We start from the raw sequence: 17,123 nt of genomic DNA, 5'->3' as shown, positions 1-17,123 counted from the left end.
TTTCACACTGGGAGTAAGAAAGGGCAGAAGTTTAAGGTAGTTGTGGAGTTTGAGAATGTTATGGAAGCCCGGTACCCTTGTTCTGGCCAAATAAGCTGCCAAAAAGATGAAGAGCATCAGAAAAAAAACCCCACGAGACTAAACCATCACCAATCATAACTTGTCACTTCTTCAAACTGAGCATCTGCTCACTGCTAAGTTACGCTCAGTCCTGTGTCATGATGCTATGTCTCAATTTCTGCCTTTTGTTCTTAAGGGGTCTGCTCGTCTCATAATTTGACACAACTCCGATGACAAACTCAGCACCACTCCGTACAAATCCATCACATTATCTGTTCTGACGCAGTGGCGATGAGTAAAAAGTCCTCGGAGCCAGCAGGGAAGGAATGATAAGCACCACGGAGCAGAGTTTTGGACCGATGCCCTTTTTATTTCACAGGAGCCCTGGGCAGTGAGGTTAAGCATGCCAGGTGCATCCCCCACTGAGTGCAATCTGCTCTACAACAAGATGTATGAGTTACCCAACTTCCCACAGCAGGCTTGACAATCTGCCAGTTTACGCTTAAAAAGCACTCCTCTGCTTAATCTTTGCTTCGCCTTAACTATCTGAAGATTTAAGATTCAGGAGAGGCTTTGGCCCGTCAGCCAATGACAAAGTATATAACCTGTCCATTAATTTAAGGAATGGGTTTGATTACCAGGCTAAGCGCTTCTATCCAGAGGTCTCATAAACACTTTGAATCGACTACTTTAACATCAAAATGCATTATATTGTACCGTAACACATCTACCTCAAGACCTGTCCCACTTGCTGGGTGTGATTATTCATTCATCTCAGCGCGCTTCCTCTCCACAGCACATCACTTCAGCACTGGCAGGTTATATGATGTTTAGAAACAAAAGGGCCCCCCATTAGGCTCTCATGGGTCATTGGACATGTCTGCATGAAGTTGTTCATCCAAGCAACTATAACTTCACCTCATGAACTTCTCTTACTTTGATTAAGCTTGGGTCATGGATTTATCACTTTAGTGACTATGGTCGGTTGAATTTATGGCTTTGAAATGAATGAAAATAATAGGCGCTATCACAGTTAATGTGCCCGAGCAGCTATGAATTCTTGTACTTCACAGGTAAAAGCGACAGAGATTTCTGGAGAATGATAACATTAGTATATGTAAAACTATATGTGTACTCTCCAGGGAATTACAAAAACAGTTTAGTTTAAAGCTTAAACTATTACAAACTGCAATAATCTGGTTTCACTGTAGCCATTTCAGACTGAGCCAACTTTGTTCTGATTGGCTGGCACCCTCCTGGCGTGGGCTTGAAATGACCATATTAAGGACATCCTTCTCTGACTAACGTCATCCAAGAATAGAAAAAGCGTTTGAAAACAGCTTAAGTTTCTGCCATGTTTTCTATAAGCATCCATCAGTACAACATTAGAACAGTATGTCTACGCTCACCGGCTCATCACGTGCACGTTTTCAAAGGCTTGCTAACGTAAACATCTAATCATCCAAGCATGTTAGAACAACTTCATGCCTTTAGGCATGTAGACATTGTCAAGATGAGCTGTTGAAGTTCCAACTGTGAATCAGAACGGGGAAGAAAGGTGTGCATGATGTGCTGGTCTGAGTATTTCAGAAACTGATAATCTGTGGAGATTTTCTCACCTAACCATCTCTAGGGTTTACTGAGAATAGTTTGACAAACAGAAACTATCCAATGAGAAGCAGTTCTTTGGTCTTCCTGATGTTGGAGGAGATTGGCAGAAGAGGATTTCTGAATACACAACATTACGAACCTTCAAGCAGATGGGCTAAAGAACACAGCAGAAGATTGGAAAAATGTTGTCTGGTCTGACGACTCGATTTCAGCCAAAATCTCACAGACCATTTTAAGCGTCATGAAGAATTATTATAAATAATCGTGAAAAATGTAATTACTCTCTAAATTTACCCAAAACATTTTTAGGACAAGGTTTCATTATCAGTTGATTTCTGCAAACTTCCCAGAAATGGAAGTAGAAATAGAAAAATCCTTTATAATGGGTTACGAAAAATCCTGTGCTTTTGGAGATCGACTCATACAATCCACACAAGGTCCAAATGTGTCAGCCTTTGCTTTGCCAATTTTAAATATTCCTTTTAGTACTGTCCTTCAAGTCCCCTAAATGTATTAAAAAACAACCTTGTAAAGTTTCAGGAAAGCTAAAATCAAAACAGCACGCTCGATCAAAGCAAAGGTCTTCTGTTTTCTATCACTTTTAAAAGCAACTTCATGCAAAAAGACGCTGAACTGAAAAACTGGAACATAGAAACAATCTCAGTGCATTGGATACTGATGGTGCAGCTTCAGGACATGTAGTTTTCTGCTGCTGTTAGTCAGTAAGCGAGTTAACTCCACAGCAGACACTGAGACTCCACTCTCAGTTACTTATTCATTTAAAGGCAGAGAAAAACCCAATGAGACAATAAAACTTACTCCATCTCTCTCAAGGAGTTTCTCAACTCTTAGGTCAGGTCAGTGAAAGTTTACCTTCCCAAGTCTGTACCTGAAAATAAGGTTGATATTTTTTCCCCCTCAGAAGAATATTGTCTGTTCTTATTAGAGTCACTGATACAATCGTACAAGCTGCAGCTTCGGTGCACACGGGCTGCTCGCCCGATTACACTTTCTTTCCTTTTTTAGAGCATGTTGCTGGATAATGCAGCCAGTGAGCAATTCTGCTGCACTGTGGCAGAGGCCCACTGCAGGCCAAGAGACCTCGCTGTGTGTGAAGGTTCAGAATGTGTCACTTTGCGGAAGCGAAGGACTCTGGGATGGAGAGACTGCAACAGAAAGGAACATGAGAGTTAAGGAGGCGAGGGAAGGAGTGCAGGGAGGTTTAGAGGTTTGTGTAAAGGAGCGTCAGCAAGAGAAAGAGGAAAATAAGCGATAAGAGTGAGCGATAGTTGGACTGAGAGGAGTTATTGAAAAGACTAATAATAGAGATTATCATCATGATCTGGTCTTACTGTTTGAGATGCCTAACAAGCAACAGTACCGCAGCAAGCCTTTGTAAACACCATCTAATTCATTATGGCAGCATTTCATTATGAATGTAAACAAACAAGACCAAGGTCAGGACAAACAGCCTTCAACCTGATATCCTTTGTTAGCGCTGGCATTAGTCAAGAACAAGATGAGTTCTTGTAAATCCTGTTGATGTCTGTCTAGTCGCTTTCAATAAAGCCTGCTAGTTCTGCTGCAGATAGTTATTGGCACTGGTTTTGTTTTGTTTGTGGCAGGTGTCCAGGTTGCTTTATAGAAAGTCACGGTGATGTTTCAAAGTCTTGTCATTCAAGGTTAAAGCAAATCCCAAGTTTGAAATTTTGGTTTCAAGTCGGAATGCAACTGTGTGGTTTCTTCAATTTAAAACGTGGGAAAAAGCAAATAGCAACATTTCCACGATGACACAGTGTCTTCCTCTTCTTCTCCTCCTCCTTCTTTCAGCTGTGTCCTTTAGGGGTCGCCACAGCAGATAACCTGCCTCCCGATTATCTGTCTTCTATCACACCAACCCTCTGCATGTCCTCCTTCACTACATCCATGAACCTCGTCTGTGGTCTTTCTCTGTTCCATCTGCCTGGCAGCTCCATCTTCAATAACCTTTATCCAATACATTCATTGTCCCTCCTCTGCACATCCAAACCACTTCAACCTTTTCTCTCTAACGTTGTCTCTAAACAGCTCAACCTGAGCTGCCCCTCTAATGTACTCAGGTGACTGAGTACTCTTAAAGATGGTTTGTCACCCCCAATTTGAGGCATTGGTGTGGTCAAAATGCTAAAATCAATCTTGTTTTGCTTTTTTTCAGGGGTTTTTTAGGCTCAAGAGACAAATTTTTGTTAAACTATCAGCTGCGTCTTGCAAAATCATTTAGCAAACTACATCCACAGACTGTATGGATGCAATGCACCAGTGCCTCTTTTCCTCCAGTACCTACTTGGCTCAGCTCCACCTGACTCTACTTGGTTTCAGTCGTTTTCCATTACAGTAGAGTATCACCTCAATGTGGATGGAATCGTTACAGCAAAACAGCCAGAAAGTCCCGTAAAATCATTTGTATGGGACATAAACACAACACAATGTGGCGATGGTGTACCTGATGCTCGCTCAATGGCCTTGTGTCACACTCGCAGTAAAGAAGAGAGACAAAGAAAGGTTGTGGACACTCTGGACACTCACAGTGTTGGTTTTGATGCCATTTCCCTTGTTGCTGGGTTTCAAAAATCGTGCATTTGATTCTCATGAATGAGTCACTTCTATGACTCATCCAGTGACATCACTTCCTGGCCAACTGGTGGGATGCAGTCTGTTTACATCACATTTTTGGCTTGACTCACCTCAGCTGGCCAATTAGGTACTAAAAGTACCTGGTAGCAGGTACTGTCACCAAATGGAAAACCCTAAAAACTAGGGGTGCAACGATATTCGTATCGATATTGAACCGTTCGATACAGTGCTTTCGGTTCGGTACGCATATGTATCGAACAATACAAAATTTGTAATTTATTTTATCAACTTTCCTTCTGACGATGCTGTCTGTGTTGAGCGCTCAGTGAATCTGCGTTCGACTACTCCGCCTAGGCTGCACTGTCGGCCCTAGGCGGAGTAGTCGAACGCAGATTCACTGAGCGCTCAACACAGACAGCATCGTCAGAAGGAAGAGCGCAGGGCAAGCTAGCGAGACAGAAGTTAAGCTCCCCTTACAACATGGACCTCCCCCATGGACCACCCTCATTCAGATCTGGCGTTTGGAATTATTTTGGTTTTCATGTGACGTATGACCCTGAAGGTAAGCGAGTCATGGACTAAAGTAAAACAGTATGTTGGATGTGCCATGCAATGCTCAATTACATGGGTGGGAGCTAGTGTGTTAGCGCAGTTAGCTCGTTAACGTGTTGGCCGTCCAGCCCCATGCACGGGGCGATCGGCGGTAGCTCGTTAACGGAGATTTGCCGTGTTGTGGCGTTAAGGTCATTTCAACGAGATTAACCTGAAAGCACTAGTGGGAACACAACGAATATGACTGCACATTTACGCCGACATCATCCTAGTGCAAAGACAAAAACAACAAGCATGCTACTAACTTTAGCCGAGTCATTTAGACAGCTGTTAGCACACGATTCTCCTTATGCTGCTGAGAATATAGCCCAGAAGAAGCGGATAGTATAGCTTTTATTTTGGAAAGAGACATTTCTCTGTAATAAACTCTCTTTTCCAAAGATGAGTGATTCCTCAATCAGATACAGGGCTCGCAATATCGCTAGCCCGACGTCCCGGGGCTAGCGATTTTTCCAGTCGGGGTACCAAAATCTATCTCTGCCCTGCCCGTCGGCTATTGTAGGAAGGAAAAATATATGTCAATGCTTTTGCATTCTTTCAGAAATGTAGCTGGGTAATTATGTCATTGGCATCGGTGAGCCACTGTCAATATGTGACATATTGAAATCGCGTTTGAATTTGCTTTCACTTTGCAATCGTGCGAACTGTGTATAGAGAGCGACAGCACTGATCTGTGAGTGATGATAATTTGTGCACCAATTCCTCTGACATCGTCTTATTAATCGTTAGCTTACTATGCAAACATGACAAGTGAAATCTCCCGCAGCTTAAACATGTGAGAGGTTGATCACGCAGAGAATCGCTGAGCTTATGTGAGTGAGTGTGTAAAAGTAGCAGTATATATATTTTAGTTCTGCTGAGCCAAATAAGACAGGTCAGGGTGAAGAAGTGACAGCCAAAGAAAAGCTTACCACAAAACGGAGAAGTTATGACAAATCAGACTATAAGGCAAAAAGAAAGTGCAGCTTTATGGTTTCATGGACAAAATAATTTCTGTGGCTGCAATATGATGAGCTAAATAACCAGGGCTGCACATAAGTGGTCCGCAGGTGCGCATTCGCTGTCAAAATAAAAAACACGCACAAGGGTTAGGGTTAAATTTAAAAACTGTACTTTTGAGTTAAAATATATATTTATAATTTTAATAAATGACAAATTAAAAAGGCATGAACATTTTTTTTGTATCGAAAAAATATCGAACCGTGACACCAAAGTATCGAACCGAACCGAACCGTGAATTTTGTGTATCGTTGCACCCCTACTAAAAACCTAGTCGAGTAGTGGAAAAAAGGCACAAGAAACCTGCTAATTGCTGAACCGTAACACTAAATTAAAACACAAGAAAAGCCTATACATATCTAGCCATAACAGCACAAACATCGAGAGGTCCACTAGACACAAAACAGTTCCTACACGGCTCTCTTCAAGGGGAAATTAACTAAAGAGACCTCTGGAGCCAGACTGAAGTAGTTATCAGAGGAAATGCAATTTTTGGCACCTCCACATTGGCTTCATTTCTCTCAGGGCTTAAAATCTCTCGTCTGCATAACCTGATGTTTTCGAAAGAGATGTTTGACATTTAACGTGAGGAATGTCTGAAACCCCCATGCGGCCGTATGTGAGCTTTCCATGTGTACAACGAGATAAACATGGGCCTTTTTTAAGGGGTTTTTAGCAGCTTTTCTAGCTTTAATCCATTATGATTCACAGATAGATGCTTCATAGACACTCTGGGATGATACATGTGAAGTACAGCATCAAGATATGCAAACACGGGCAGATATAGATGCGGTGAAGTAGCATTTCGTTTCAAGGTGTGGGTACCACGTAATTACAGCATATTTCATGATTAAATATTCAGTCATTGCTGCTGGGAGAGCTGATATGGATATGCATCAGACGACAGGAAAAAGCCCAATATGCTCCGTAGCAAACATGAAAAGATGTGTTCAATCTCAACAATAGAAATATGACTGAAAACACAGACTCCTGTGGGGAGGCCATTCTAGTGTGTATTAACAGCTTCAGCAGTCCGTATGTGGCACCATCAAGAAAGATGCAAGCCGCCTTTGTCTGCGGTTTCCTGATGTGGCACAGGACTACAGGAAAAAGTAAAGAATGAAAGTAAATCCAAATGACAGCATGCAAAAAAGGAACAGCGAAATGAATTCCTCTGGCCTAGCTGTGTGGCAATCACAGCAACCGCAAATGGCTCGCAAGGGGTCTTTGATGACTGTTTTTATGAAGTCAGAGGGGAAGTTATATGCATAGAAAATGGGCTGGAAGAATTGTAGAGATGCACGCTTAAGAGAAACCGACTGCTAAAGCCGTAGCCATTTGCTTGAACCAACTATTGCATCTATTGAAATTCACAAAATGTGGGTAACAAAGGCGATAATGGGAGTTACGTCACATAAGATTGCTGGCTCGGTGAGGCGTGCTGGACAAATGGCAAAAACGCCATTGGAACGTAACACACAACACTGATAAAAGCACAAACACAGCATTTGTACTATTATAGACTGGACCTACAACAAATAAATGAATAAATGGTGCTAAGGGGGGCATTTAAGACACATTTTGCATGTCAAAATAAGATACCTTCCATAGCACATTTGAAATATAAGGCTATGCAAGGTGTTTTTCAAGTCCTCTAAATCATCTGAAATACCTTCATTCTTCAAACAACCCCATAAGCATGCCATTTGTATTCAGCTTTGGTAGAAATGGAATTGGTCTACAGTGATGTACTCCGGCAGCAACGACAGCAGCCACCCGTGCGAGTGTTAATGCTCCCATTAAACATTTGTTGTGAAGTTGTGGGCTCGTTTGCTACTGCTTCTTGCATGATATAAGCGCTGCAATATTGTAAATGAGCCTTGGTTCCTTTACTAGGTCCGCATTCTTCACAGAGGTCTCGATTCCAAAACCCTCAATCTCCAGCTGGTGCCGTGTCAAGCGTCATATTTTTAAGGTTTGCAGGCATCAGTTTAGTTTTTCATAGCCTGCTGGATCCTTTCTGCTGACACAATTTTTGATAACACTGACACAAGGGCAATTGGCTTGAACACCCTACAATTCTTGATTGAGTGCAGGTGACCATATCACAGTACTTTAGTCACAGGTATTTGGAGGAAAAGTACACAGGTGTGAAGGAGTTTCTTGGAAATATAATAACAACTGTTTAACTCTAACCATCATTTTGGGCCATGAGTAGAAGCCCAAATGACTCCCACAGACTGTCCAAAAACATCATTATCTACCTGGAAGTACAAGAAATATTTGGAGCAAAAAATGTTTCTGTGTTCTTAACTCAAAGACAAATTAAGCCTTTGTCTCGGACCTGTTGTGAAAAATGGGTTCAGATGGGTCTGACACCTAATTGGGCCAAAACAGGCAACTACCCGTAAAATAACAGCATAACAGAAATGGAGGCTGGACAGCTTTTTAGTTTCTAATGTGTGAGACTGCAGGGTACCATGCACTTTGGATAATGAGTCTTCATGTAATCATGTACAAAAATAAGATATTTTCAAAATAGATTTTTCTCCACTGAATATTTTCCTGCTCTATTCTTTTTTTTTTTTTTCCATAGGGTTTAGTTTAGAACAGAAAAGACAGCAACGAGGTGTTAAATTACTCCCTTAAACATACTATTATATGTAACGTTCAATTCTTCACAGCTTGCGTCAATGCAGAAAAAACTTTAAACCAAAGGAAAACTGCTGTTATCCACATCTTAGATCTTATTTTTGTGGACACCATTATACATTTTCCAGACTCTTTGTACTGTAAACGCTCATAGCAATTAAACAGATTAAGTACAAGTTAATCTATTTAACCTAATCCATTTAATTAAATGTCCATACTATAGATTGCACTAGCCGCTGTAGCACTCAGATCTGGCACATCAGAGAAATTGTGGTTTTGCAGTAGCAAATTATAGACGTTAACATGCATTTATTCTCGTGCTTACCCTGTCTTACTGAGTTGTGGTGTTTTTGTTCCATTATGTTCACAGTTCAGTTGAGCAGTTTGTGTTTAATTTACCTTCATGTGAAAGAGCATGAGCGGTGGTGGCTGCTGTTGTAGTATAAAGAGTGCAGTGAAAGTTTCAGCTGTAATGTTTATGCATCATGACATAATAAAAAAAATCCTCTGGTCCTTAGCAGGTCTTTAAATGATTTAGATAAACTTCACATCATATTTTGTTGTGCCACTACCATCACCCTTACAGCTTCTATAGGAATTAAAATTTGAAGTAACAGCTTGATTAGCTGTTGTTTCAGCAAGTGAAAGCACCTCAAAGTTTGTGCACTTTGGTCTTGAGGATTCAGATGTGTGTTAAACACTATCCCACAACTTCCCAAGAGTGGCTCCCAGAAACCTTACCCCAAGGTTAGACCATGCAATCAGACTCTACAGGCCTCATTCAGCATGTTAAATTTTAAAGTTTTAAACGGTAAAATTAGAAAAAGACCGAACAAGCATGATTTCTATCATGTCCTAAAATGACACTTTCTTTTTTTTATACAACTATACAGAAGAAACAACAATGTGCTTCTCATTGGAAAAGAGCAAAATCTTTGAAGCCTGTCTGGCTGAAGTTTCATAAAGGGAACGACAAAACCCTGAAATACACTCGTCACGGCTATGATTTGTTCTGGGTCTGCAGTGGCGGCAGGAGATGATCGCATCCATTCAAAACAGAGGTTGAGTCTCCACCAGATGTACCACAACACATCCCAGAAGTGGATCTCTGTGCACCTTAAAATAGCAACGGGTCTAATTTTCACAAAAGCTGCACAGAGCAGGTAAAGAAGGCCCTTTTCAAAGCACACTCTACTTCTGATATGCTACCGGTGTAATTTGAAACCACACAAAGGATGCAGGAAAAATGGATGAATATGTTCTTTTGACCTACCAATTATAAAAGGATGGATTTGTGTGAATAGTGGGAACACTGTAAAATTGCTATAATGACACAACACAGCAAAATATAAACACACAGATACGTTCTAAACAACCAAAACATGTGTGAGCAACAATATAGAGCGTACAAAGAAACTATTCCTATCTATTGAATACTGTGATGTTATCGTAGAGAACTGTGATGTCTCCAACATTGCATGTTATCTGTTTTAGGGTGGACTTGAGGCTCACCTGCGGTCGGGCAGAATGGGGACCCTCCAGCCTTTGATGAAGCTCAGATTGTTGTCAGAAAGTTCAACCTGCAGGGGAAGTTTGGGAACCCAGACGGTCAGCTCCAGCGGCGCGCTCAGGTGCTCATAGCTGAAGATGACCCTGGCATTCATGGAGCCCCGTGTCTCCTTCCCATTGACGAACACGTAGTCACAATTCATGGACACCTGGGACAGATCACGGTCAGAAGTCAGAGACTATCTATATGTTAATGGTCACGTCGGTGGCAGAGAGTCTAAGCGATGTGTGATGATAAACAGCTCGGTATGGATGCAGGTGTCACTACCACAATTCATGCTTGAGCATTTCAAGGTTGATGCCTCCAGCAGAGCAAATACACAGCTGTGCATTTGACTGTGATGTGAAAGTTCATCTCACATCTTTGCTTTCATTTTTCTCAAACTGTTTTGTCCAAGCAAAATGACAAGAAAAACAGGTTTGACTTGCGGTATACACACAGTTTTAACTTTGAGGATTTGATTTAAAGATACCTTTCACTGCTTATAACCTTTAACCTAATACCATGAGTAGATAAAATTGTTTCAGGAGATCTTTGGAGGAAATGACAGGCTTAACAGTCAATTTCCAGATGATGGATTTTCAGGATTATCCAGGAACTGCCTTATATTAAAGAAATAGTTCTAATGAAAACTCTTTAGTGAGTCTGTGGATTATGAATATCGCAATAAAACCCCCATTTCTCACAAGATATGTGACGACTGACATTTTTAAACATGATATTTTAATGCTTTAACTCTATTGCATATAGATATCACAAAATAATAATAATAATAATAATGGATACTTTATTGATCCCCATGGGGAAATTACTTGTTTTTCTCTGCATTTGACCCATTCACTCTGTGAAGCAGTGGGCAGCCCACTAAGCAGGCGCCCGGGGAGCAGTGTGTAGGGACGGTACCTTGCTCAGGGGTACCTCAGGGTAGCCGTTAAGTGGATTCGAACCGCCGACCTTCCGATCATGGGGCGACCACTTTACCTACTGAGCTATCCCTGCCCCATCCTCACTGACTAGACGGTGTTGGGGTTACAAAAGAAACGGTTTTGTCACAGTGCACAGAACAGTGTTTCTATTCAGAGGCTCCAGAGTTTGCAAATCTTCACCCCATCTAACCAGGCATCAGCAGATTTTGCCATGCTTGTGCTGTGTTCACACTACTTGGGCAAAAGGTGACGGGTTATGAAGCTTTTTCCAGTGGAAACCTGCTATGTGAAGCAACAACCTGACACTTGTCGCTGTGTGATGCTCGAAAAGCTTTTTTCATTGCTGCAATAATGGGGTGAAGCATCAACCATCACATGCTTCAGTGTTCTCACATATAACACACATAAAGAGCCCAGGGATGGTTGGAGAGGGTAGTTGCGTCAGCGTAGGTGGCCGTGCTCGGCTTACTCTTTTTTGTATGTTTTTACAAGCAGTGTGAATATAGCACGAGGCAGAAGTATGAAACCAATCAATCAAAATCAGCGGTAACTTTAGCGCGACGTTTACATTTTCGGATTTTCGGTGTCTGAAGCTTTTTAAGTATCCATTCGTTTGTCTTAGTTCTACTGGCCGAGAATCTTGTTAAAATAAACTACAGGAACACTAAAAAACTGCAACTGTGTAACAGCCATGCAGCTTCTAATGAACTTTTTAAAATATATCGGGATGTATAAACAATGACCAGAATGTTTAAAATGTTGGTACGCAGCAGACCAGACGAGAGCTTCTTAGATTACATCAGACTGAAGCTCTGCAGTTTCCGATCCCGACGGCACATTGCTGTGGACAAGTGTTGTAAACAAAATGCTTTTCTCTAATCTAATTTGCATCTTTCATGCAGTCATATTAGTGCTTCTAAGTAACCCAGCGCTAAGCGCGCTCAGTGCAAATCGTGCATTCGAGCCACGTCCCAACCCCGCCACCTCTCTTGCCCATTCCCATCGTAATGATCTATGAACAATTATACAGACACACAATATGCCAAGAAAAGCTTTTAGGCAAGCACATTATTTATATAATAAGAGTGCTGACAGCAATGTGACATTTTACATGAACTTTAGTTCATAACACCTTTGGGCACATAGATAAATATATTCACACATTTCAGCTTTCACGAGACACTCTTATTATAGATATCATTTGTGGCGCAGCAATGACACCGAGTATGAATTCAATATGTGGACACTTCTAAATTTAAGTCTTTGCAAATGCCATTTTTAACTTGAAACCATTCTTTAGGTTTTCCGTCCAGTCAAAAATATCCCGCTCCATTTGAATTATCATAAATACTTGTCCGCTTCGAACACTAAATTATTAACTGCAATGGATCTGGAGGGCTTTGCTTTTGGGCTTCCACTGAAGATTTATCTAGTGTTGGGAGGTAGCTGGCATTGTAATCAGAGGATCTAATCTCCCGCAAATGGAGGTCGGGCTGGCCAGTCTTCTCAGGGCTGGGGATTCATCATAACTGGGAGGAGGTCTGGGTAATATAATTCCCCACATGCAGACAGGCCAGAGATGGAGGAGGGGTGGGTGCTGGAAGGACTTCTTAAGATGACAGTCTTTCCCTCTGGTTCAGTTAATGCAATTTTGCAGGTTCTGACCTTATGGGCTACCACCGAATTCATGTTATTGCCCTGTCTGTTGATGTGTAGCCTTATCTGGATGAACTGAGTTACCGAAAAAAAAAAGAAAAAGAAAAAATTAGTAAGTCAACACAATAACCCCGGCCACCTTTGATTAATCACAGCATGGCTTTCTTCGTGTAGCGTTGAGAATATCTGCCTGACAAGTATTCCGTTATACCCTCGAGTCACGGACAGACAAACGGCCACACGCGCACACAAACACGCTCGAGCTGCAGCACTGCTTCAGCTCCTGCAGCTATTGCTGCTGATAAACTTGGCTGGCTAATTGCAAGTCAAAAGCTGTTAGCAACTCTGGGTATCAGTGGCCCTGTGGGGGCTTGCTGAGGAGGGCTTTCACACACTGAGCCACCACATGCCGTTACAGCGCTGCTAATGCGCTGTGGCATCTTCCATGGTGCCAGCAGATTGCCTGGGTGGAGACAGATCATCGGGACAAGTGCAAGTGCTGCATTTGGTCGTGCGCTGGTCACGAGAGCGCACACAGAGACCGACTGCGTCAATACAGGCGAAGACACCTACGATCCTTTCATGCTTTTATTCCATAACATTAACTCAATTAATATACCTAACTGTTCCACTATAGGCAGCGGCATCTGCCCTTGGGGTGAGCAATGCTCTAATGCCACTGTAATGTGACAGCTCCCCCGGGGGTCACTAATGTTGCAAAGTCCTCTGTTCACCCACATTCTGCGTTGACAGCAGTTTAAAACATTTGTTTAGGAAATCCATTGTGAAACTTGAGCCATAATTTTGATGCATCTCGGGCATTCAGACATCTAATGTAGATTTACTGCCATTACGGCATCAGCCCATTATTTACATGGGACCCTGTCAAGGGGTACTTTAGCTATTTAGCACTGAACTGCCACAAATTTGGAGGGAGAAGAGAGACACAAAGCAGCAGAGGTCTGCGGTACCAAGACTTTTAAGCCTTGGTGGTTAAAAATCTGAATTCTGCCTCTCTCGTAACGCAGCTCGACTGCATTTTTCACCCCCCCCCCCCCCCCCAGCCTCATAGATACCACAAACATTTTAGCACCCATTTGTAACACAAGCTTCGCATTGAAATGTATTAATGTCCAGCTAAAAGCAACGATAACGTGATCCTCACTGCAGTTATTTGATCTGATTTGTAAAATCTCCTCTGAAGCAACAGAAAATGCTCACAAACATTCACAGTCTGAGGAGCAACGAGTGAAAGAACCTCTGGTGGCCCGGCTGACGAGTGCAGACTGATTAAACCTGATTTTAGTCTGCGATGGTCATGGGTGCTGATTATTAGTGGGTATAACATAAAGACACAAAGATTTGAAAATGTTATTGTGATTGCAGCACCTGCAGCCACACAACTGTGAAGTTGTGAAGCCCCCATGCATGCGTTTATTTTATAAATGTATTTTACTTGTTACAATATATTAGTTGTATTTGTAGCACGCACAGCTAGCTAGCTGCAGAATGGGTCGTACCAAATGCAGGTCTCTCATGGGGGGTAGATTAGTTAAATAATTTATCTTAAATGTTGTATATTTTCTTTGACTTGCAAGTTACCTATTTGCTTAGTCTTGTGTTGATTATTATTAATTTGACGTGACTATTAAACTAAGTGTTGGTTGTGCTTCTTTGCTGTTAGATGACTTGTTCGTATTTGCATTCCCCTGTTCTGATCAGCCAATTATTAAAGTCGCCTCCTTTTCTTGTGTTAAATCAGTTTTATTTTGTTTAACAGTTGGTTCAGAGCTATCTTAAGTTATTAATCGGGCATTTCTTTCTTAAACCTCCTGTATTGTTAGTTCATTTTGTATATTTTTGCATTTTTGGGTAAATAAAACTCACCCCCCACCCCTAATTAGCTCAGTATTGAACATGGCATTAGTGAGAGCAACAACATGTAATTATGTTTAAAAAATAGCAACAGTATCAACATCAATCTTAAACTTTTTTATGTTTACTCATTATGACAAAGGGGGTGAGAACACCTTTTGTCCAGAGTTAAAACCTTGATATTTTCAGTGAACATTTTTGTTTTGATTTAGCCATATCTCATATGTATTCTGTAGTAGGCAAACATGTACCATCCCAGGTTTATTTACGTTTTGCACTTTTACAGACTATGTAATGTAACATCTTGGTTTAAGTCAATTCTGACAAGTTTGTTAAGTTAACATGTTCTTTATTTAAAATGTTAATTTGTCTAGCTTGAACTCACCTTACCTACCTGTGTTCCAGGATCAAAAGGAGGAAATGTAGCTTCACTTCCTGTATTTATAGTTTCCTGGTTAGTCTGAGGTCACAGGAAGAGACCAGGTGAAGAAGGGGGAGAATCCTTGTAATTTAATAAAGTTGATTTTAGAGTGTGTTTATGTAGAAATTGATTTATTGTTGTAATATGTATCGATTACACTGTAGATTTTTATTGCTAGGGAAGAGTAGCAGTATACGTTTGAGTAGGGAAATGTTTGTCTTACCTATGTAATGGAGTAGTACAGGGGTGAGATTGTTTGGTTAAGTGGACTATTTAAGCTGATGAACGCAGGTGTTCGAGGAGGAAGGATCAGGTCAGTGTAGCTGTGTGCATGTGACCTTAATTTCCGTTGATTTAAGTTCAGTTATGTTTATTTGAACTGATTAATAATGGAGTTGAGTTTCTTATTTATTTTTGTAAATATTGCTTGGTCACAAAAATGATGAATAAATCACTCGCTACACTGGACAGCATCTGTCTCCTGCCCTTCTTTAGCTGCTTAGGTCAAGTCCTATCACACTCATTATTTGATGGATGGACAGATCAACAGATATTTTGGTTTTAGAAAGGTTGCAGTCCCCCCTCGACTTTTATGTTGGTGGTGCTCAAAAGATGCAAGCTTCAATTAAACCACGCAACTTCTGATTTGATTGAAGTTTATCAGACAAAGACACACATAGCAAAGAATGAGTTGCTCTGGTTGGGAAATGTTGCCGTCCTGAAGACCTTCACACATTTCTCCTGTGTGGATTGCATTTTCAAAAAGAAACCCCAATCACGCCAGATTTTATTTTGAAATTTAAATGTTCACTAAATGACTCCACAGGACTTTCTGCCAAATTGAGGTTCCGTTTAGGAATAATGCATGTATTAAATTAGCACCGAAATCAAATTTGACATATGGCTAGGATTACTGGAATTGTGTCTTGTAGCTGCAATGAAGTTTGTCTCTGTGTGATGAATGTTTCCTGGCTTCAAGAGCAGTGCAAACAATGAGTTCATTTAGCTCTGTTAGCTAAATGAGCCAGTCCCCATTATCCTGTTGTTGGCAGGATTGATGGTGTTGAGTGTGAAAATGATCTGTTGTTCTGGAAACTTTGGGGCCTTTTGTTTGGATGTAATAAAATATCCACATTCTTTTTTTTAATATATTTTTCATAATGCAAGAAGTAATGAGTAAACATGGACTTCTTAATATAGAAGAACTCAACTCTAGTCATCCAAGTAGTTTGGTTTTATTTGCGGAGGTTTTGAGGCAGAATACATCACAGAAATTTTTGTCTGCATATCAAATCAGACGAGTCTTCACTTCAGCCTCGCAACACTGAAAAGTTACTTTCATCTGAACTGTACAGTGTAGGCAGAACTTTTAAAATGCACCCTGCATATCTTAAAAAAAAAAAAAAAAAAATACTGTTTCCAAAAACCTTGTGCTCCTGCCATGAATTGTAAGACATTTAAATCCAGAGCAATTCATAATCTGCCAGTCTGTCTCCACTTTACTGTTTTTAAGCCTTCCAACAGAGGATGGAACCTGACTGCAGGCATTTGGTTCTACTCAGCCATAAGAGCATTAGTGAGGTCGACCTGCGGTCAGCAAACTTGCTCACAGCCAGCGTTCAGTTCCCAGAGGTCTCGCTTGGGGTGGAGGTCACGGCTCTGTGCAGGTCGGTCAGTTTTAGCCACATTAAACTTGGACAAGCATTATATTACTTTTTTTTTGGTGAAAAATATCATTACAGGATGAGCCTTAATGAGCGCTAAGAAGCTCAACCAAAAACAAGGACCACAACATCTCCTTACGAGCCAAATCCCACCAAGTTGTTAAAACAAACTCCAACCTGAGCTGCAAGGATGTTCACGCGCACAGCAGAAAGGGCAAGCAGTGATTTCTGATTTTATAAGCCTTTTTCTTGTCCTTTGGAAGCTAAATTTGTACTAAAGGTAAGTACATCAGACTAATATGGAAGTGAAGCTGGGAGGATGGTACGCTATATAGCGTGAGATATGACGTGTAGGCTCAAGGTCTTATCTGTGGCCTCAGACGGGGAATACGAGTCACAACGGCACAGGAATGGATGGTCGGTGAGTGGCTGTCAAATACTCCTCAGACCTCCTAACAGACTCC

The 17,123-nt window shown here is 41.2% G+C and overlaps 1 protein-coding gene across 3 annotated transcripts in view; it reads right to left on the bottom strand.

The window, feature by feature from the left end:
- Nucleotides 1-17,123, bottom strand: part of tmem132e (transmembrane protein 132E) — a 440,362-nt gene that overhangs the window by 28,807 nt on the left and 394,432 nt on the right. For all 3 annotated transcript variants that reach the window (XM_082549921.1, XM_082549922.1, XM_082549920.1), the window contains exon 6: nt 10,060-10,265. In XM_082549921.1, the coding sequence (XP_082406047.1) occupies nt 10,060-10,265 (206 nt within the window). The remainder of the gene's footprint in view (nt 1-10,059; nt 10,266-17,123) is intronic.

Source organism: Aulonocara stuartgranti (assembly GCF_965226115.1).
Source record: "Aulonocara stuartgranti genome assembly, chromosome: 10".
Taxonomy (NCBI): Eukaryota; Metazoa; Chordata; class Actinopteri; order Cichliformes; family Cichlidae; genus Aulonocara; species Aulonocara stuartgranti.
This window is presented reverse-complemented; position numbering and strand designations above follow the sequence as displayed.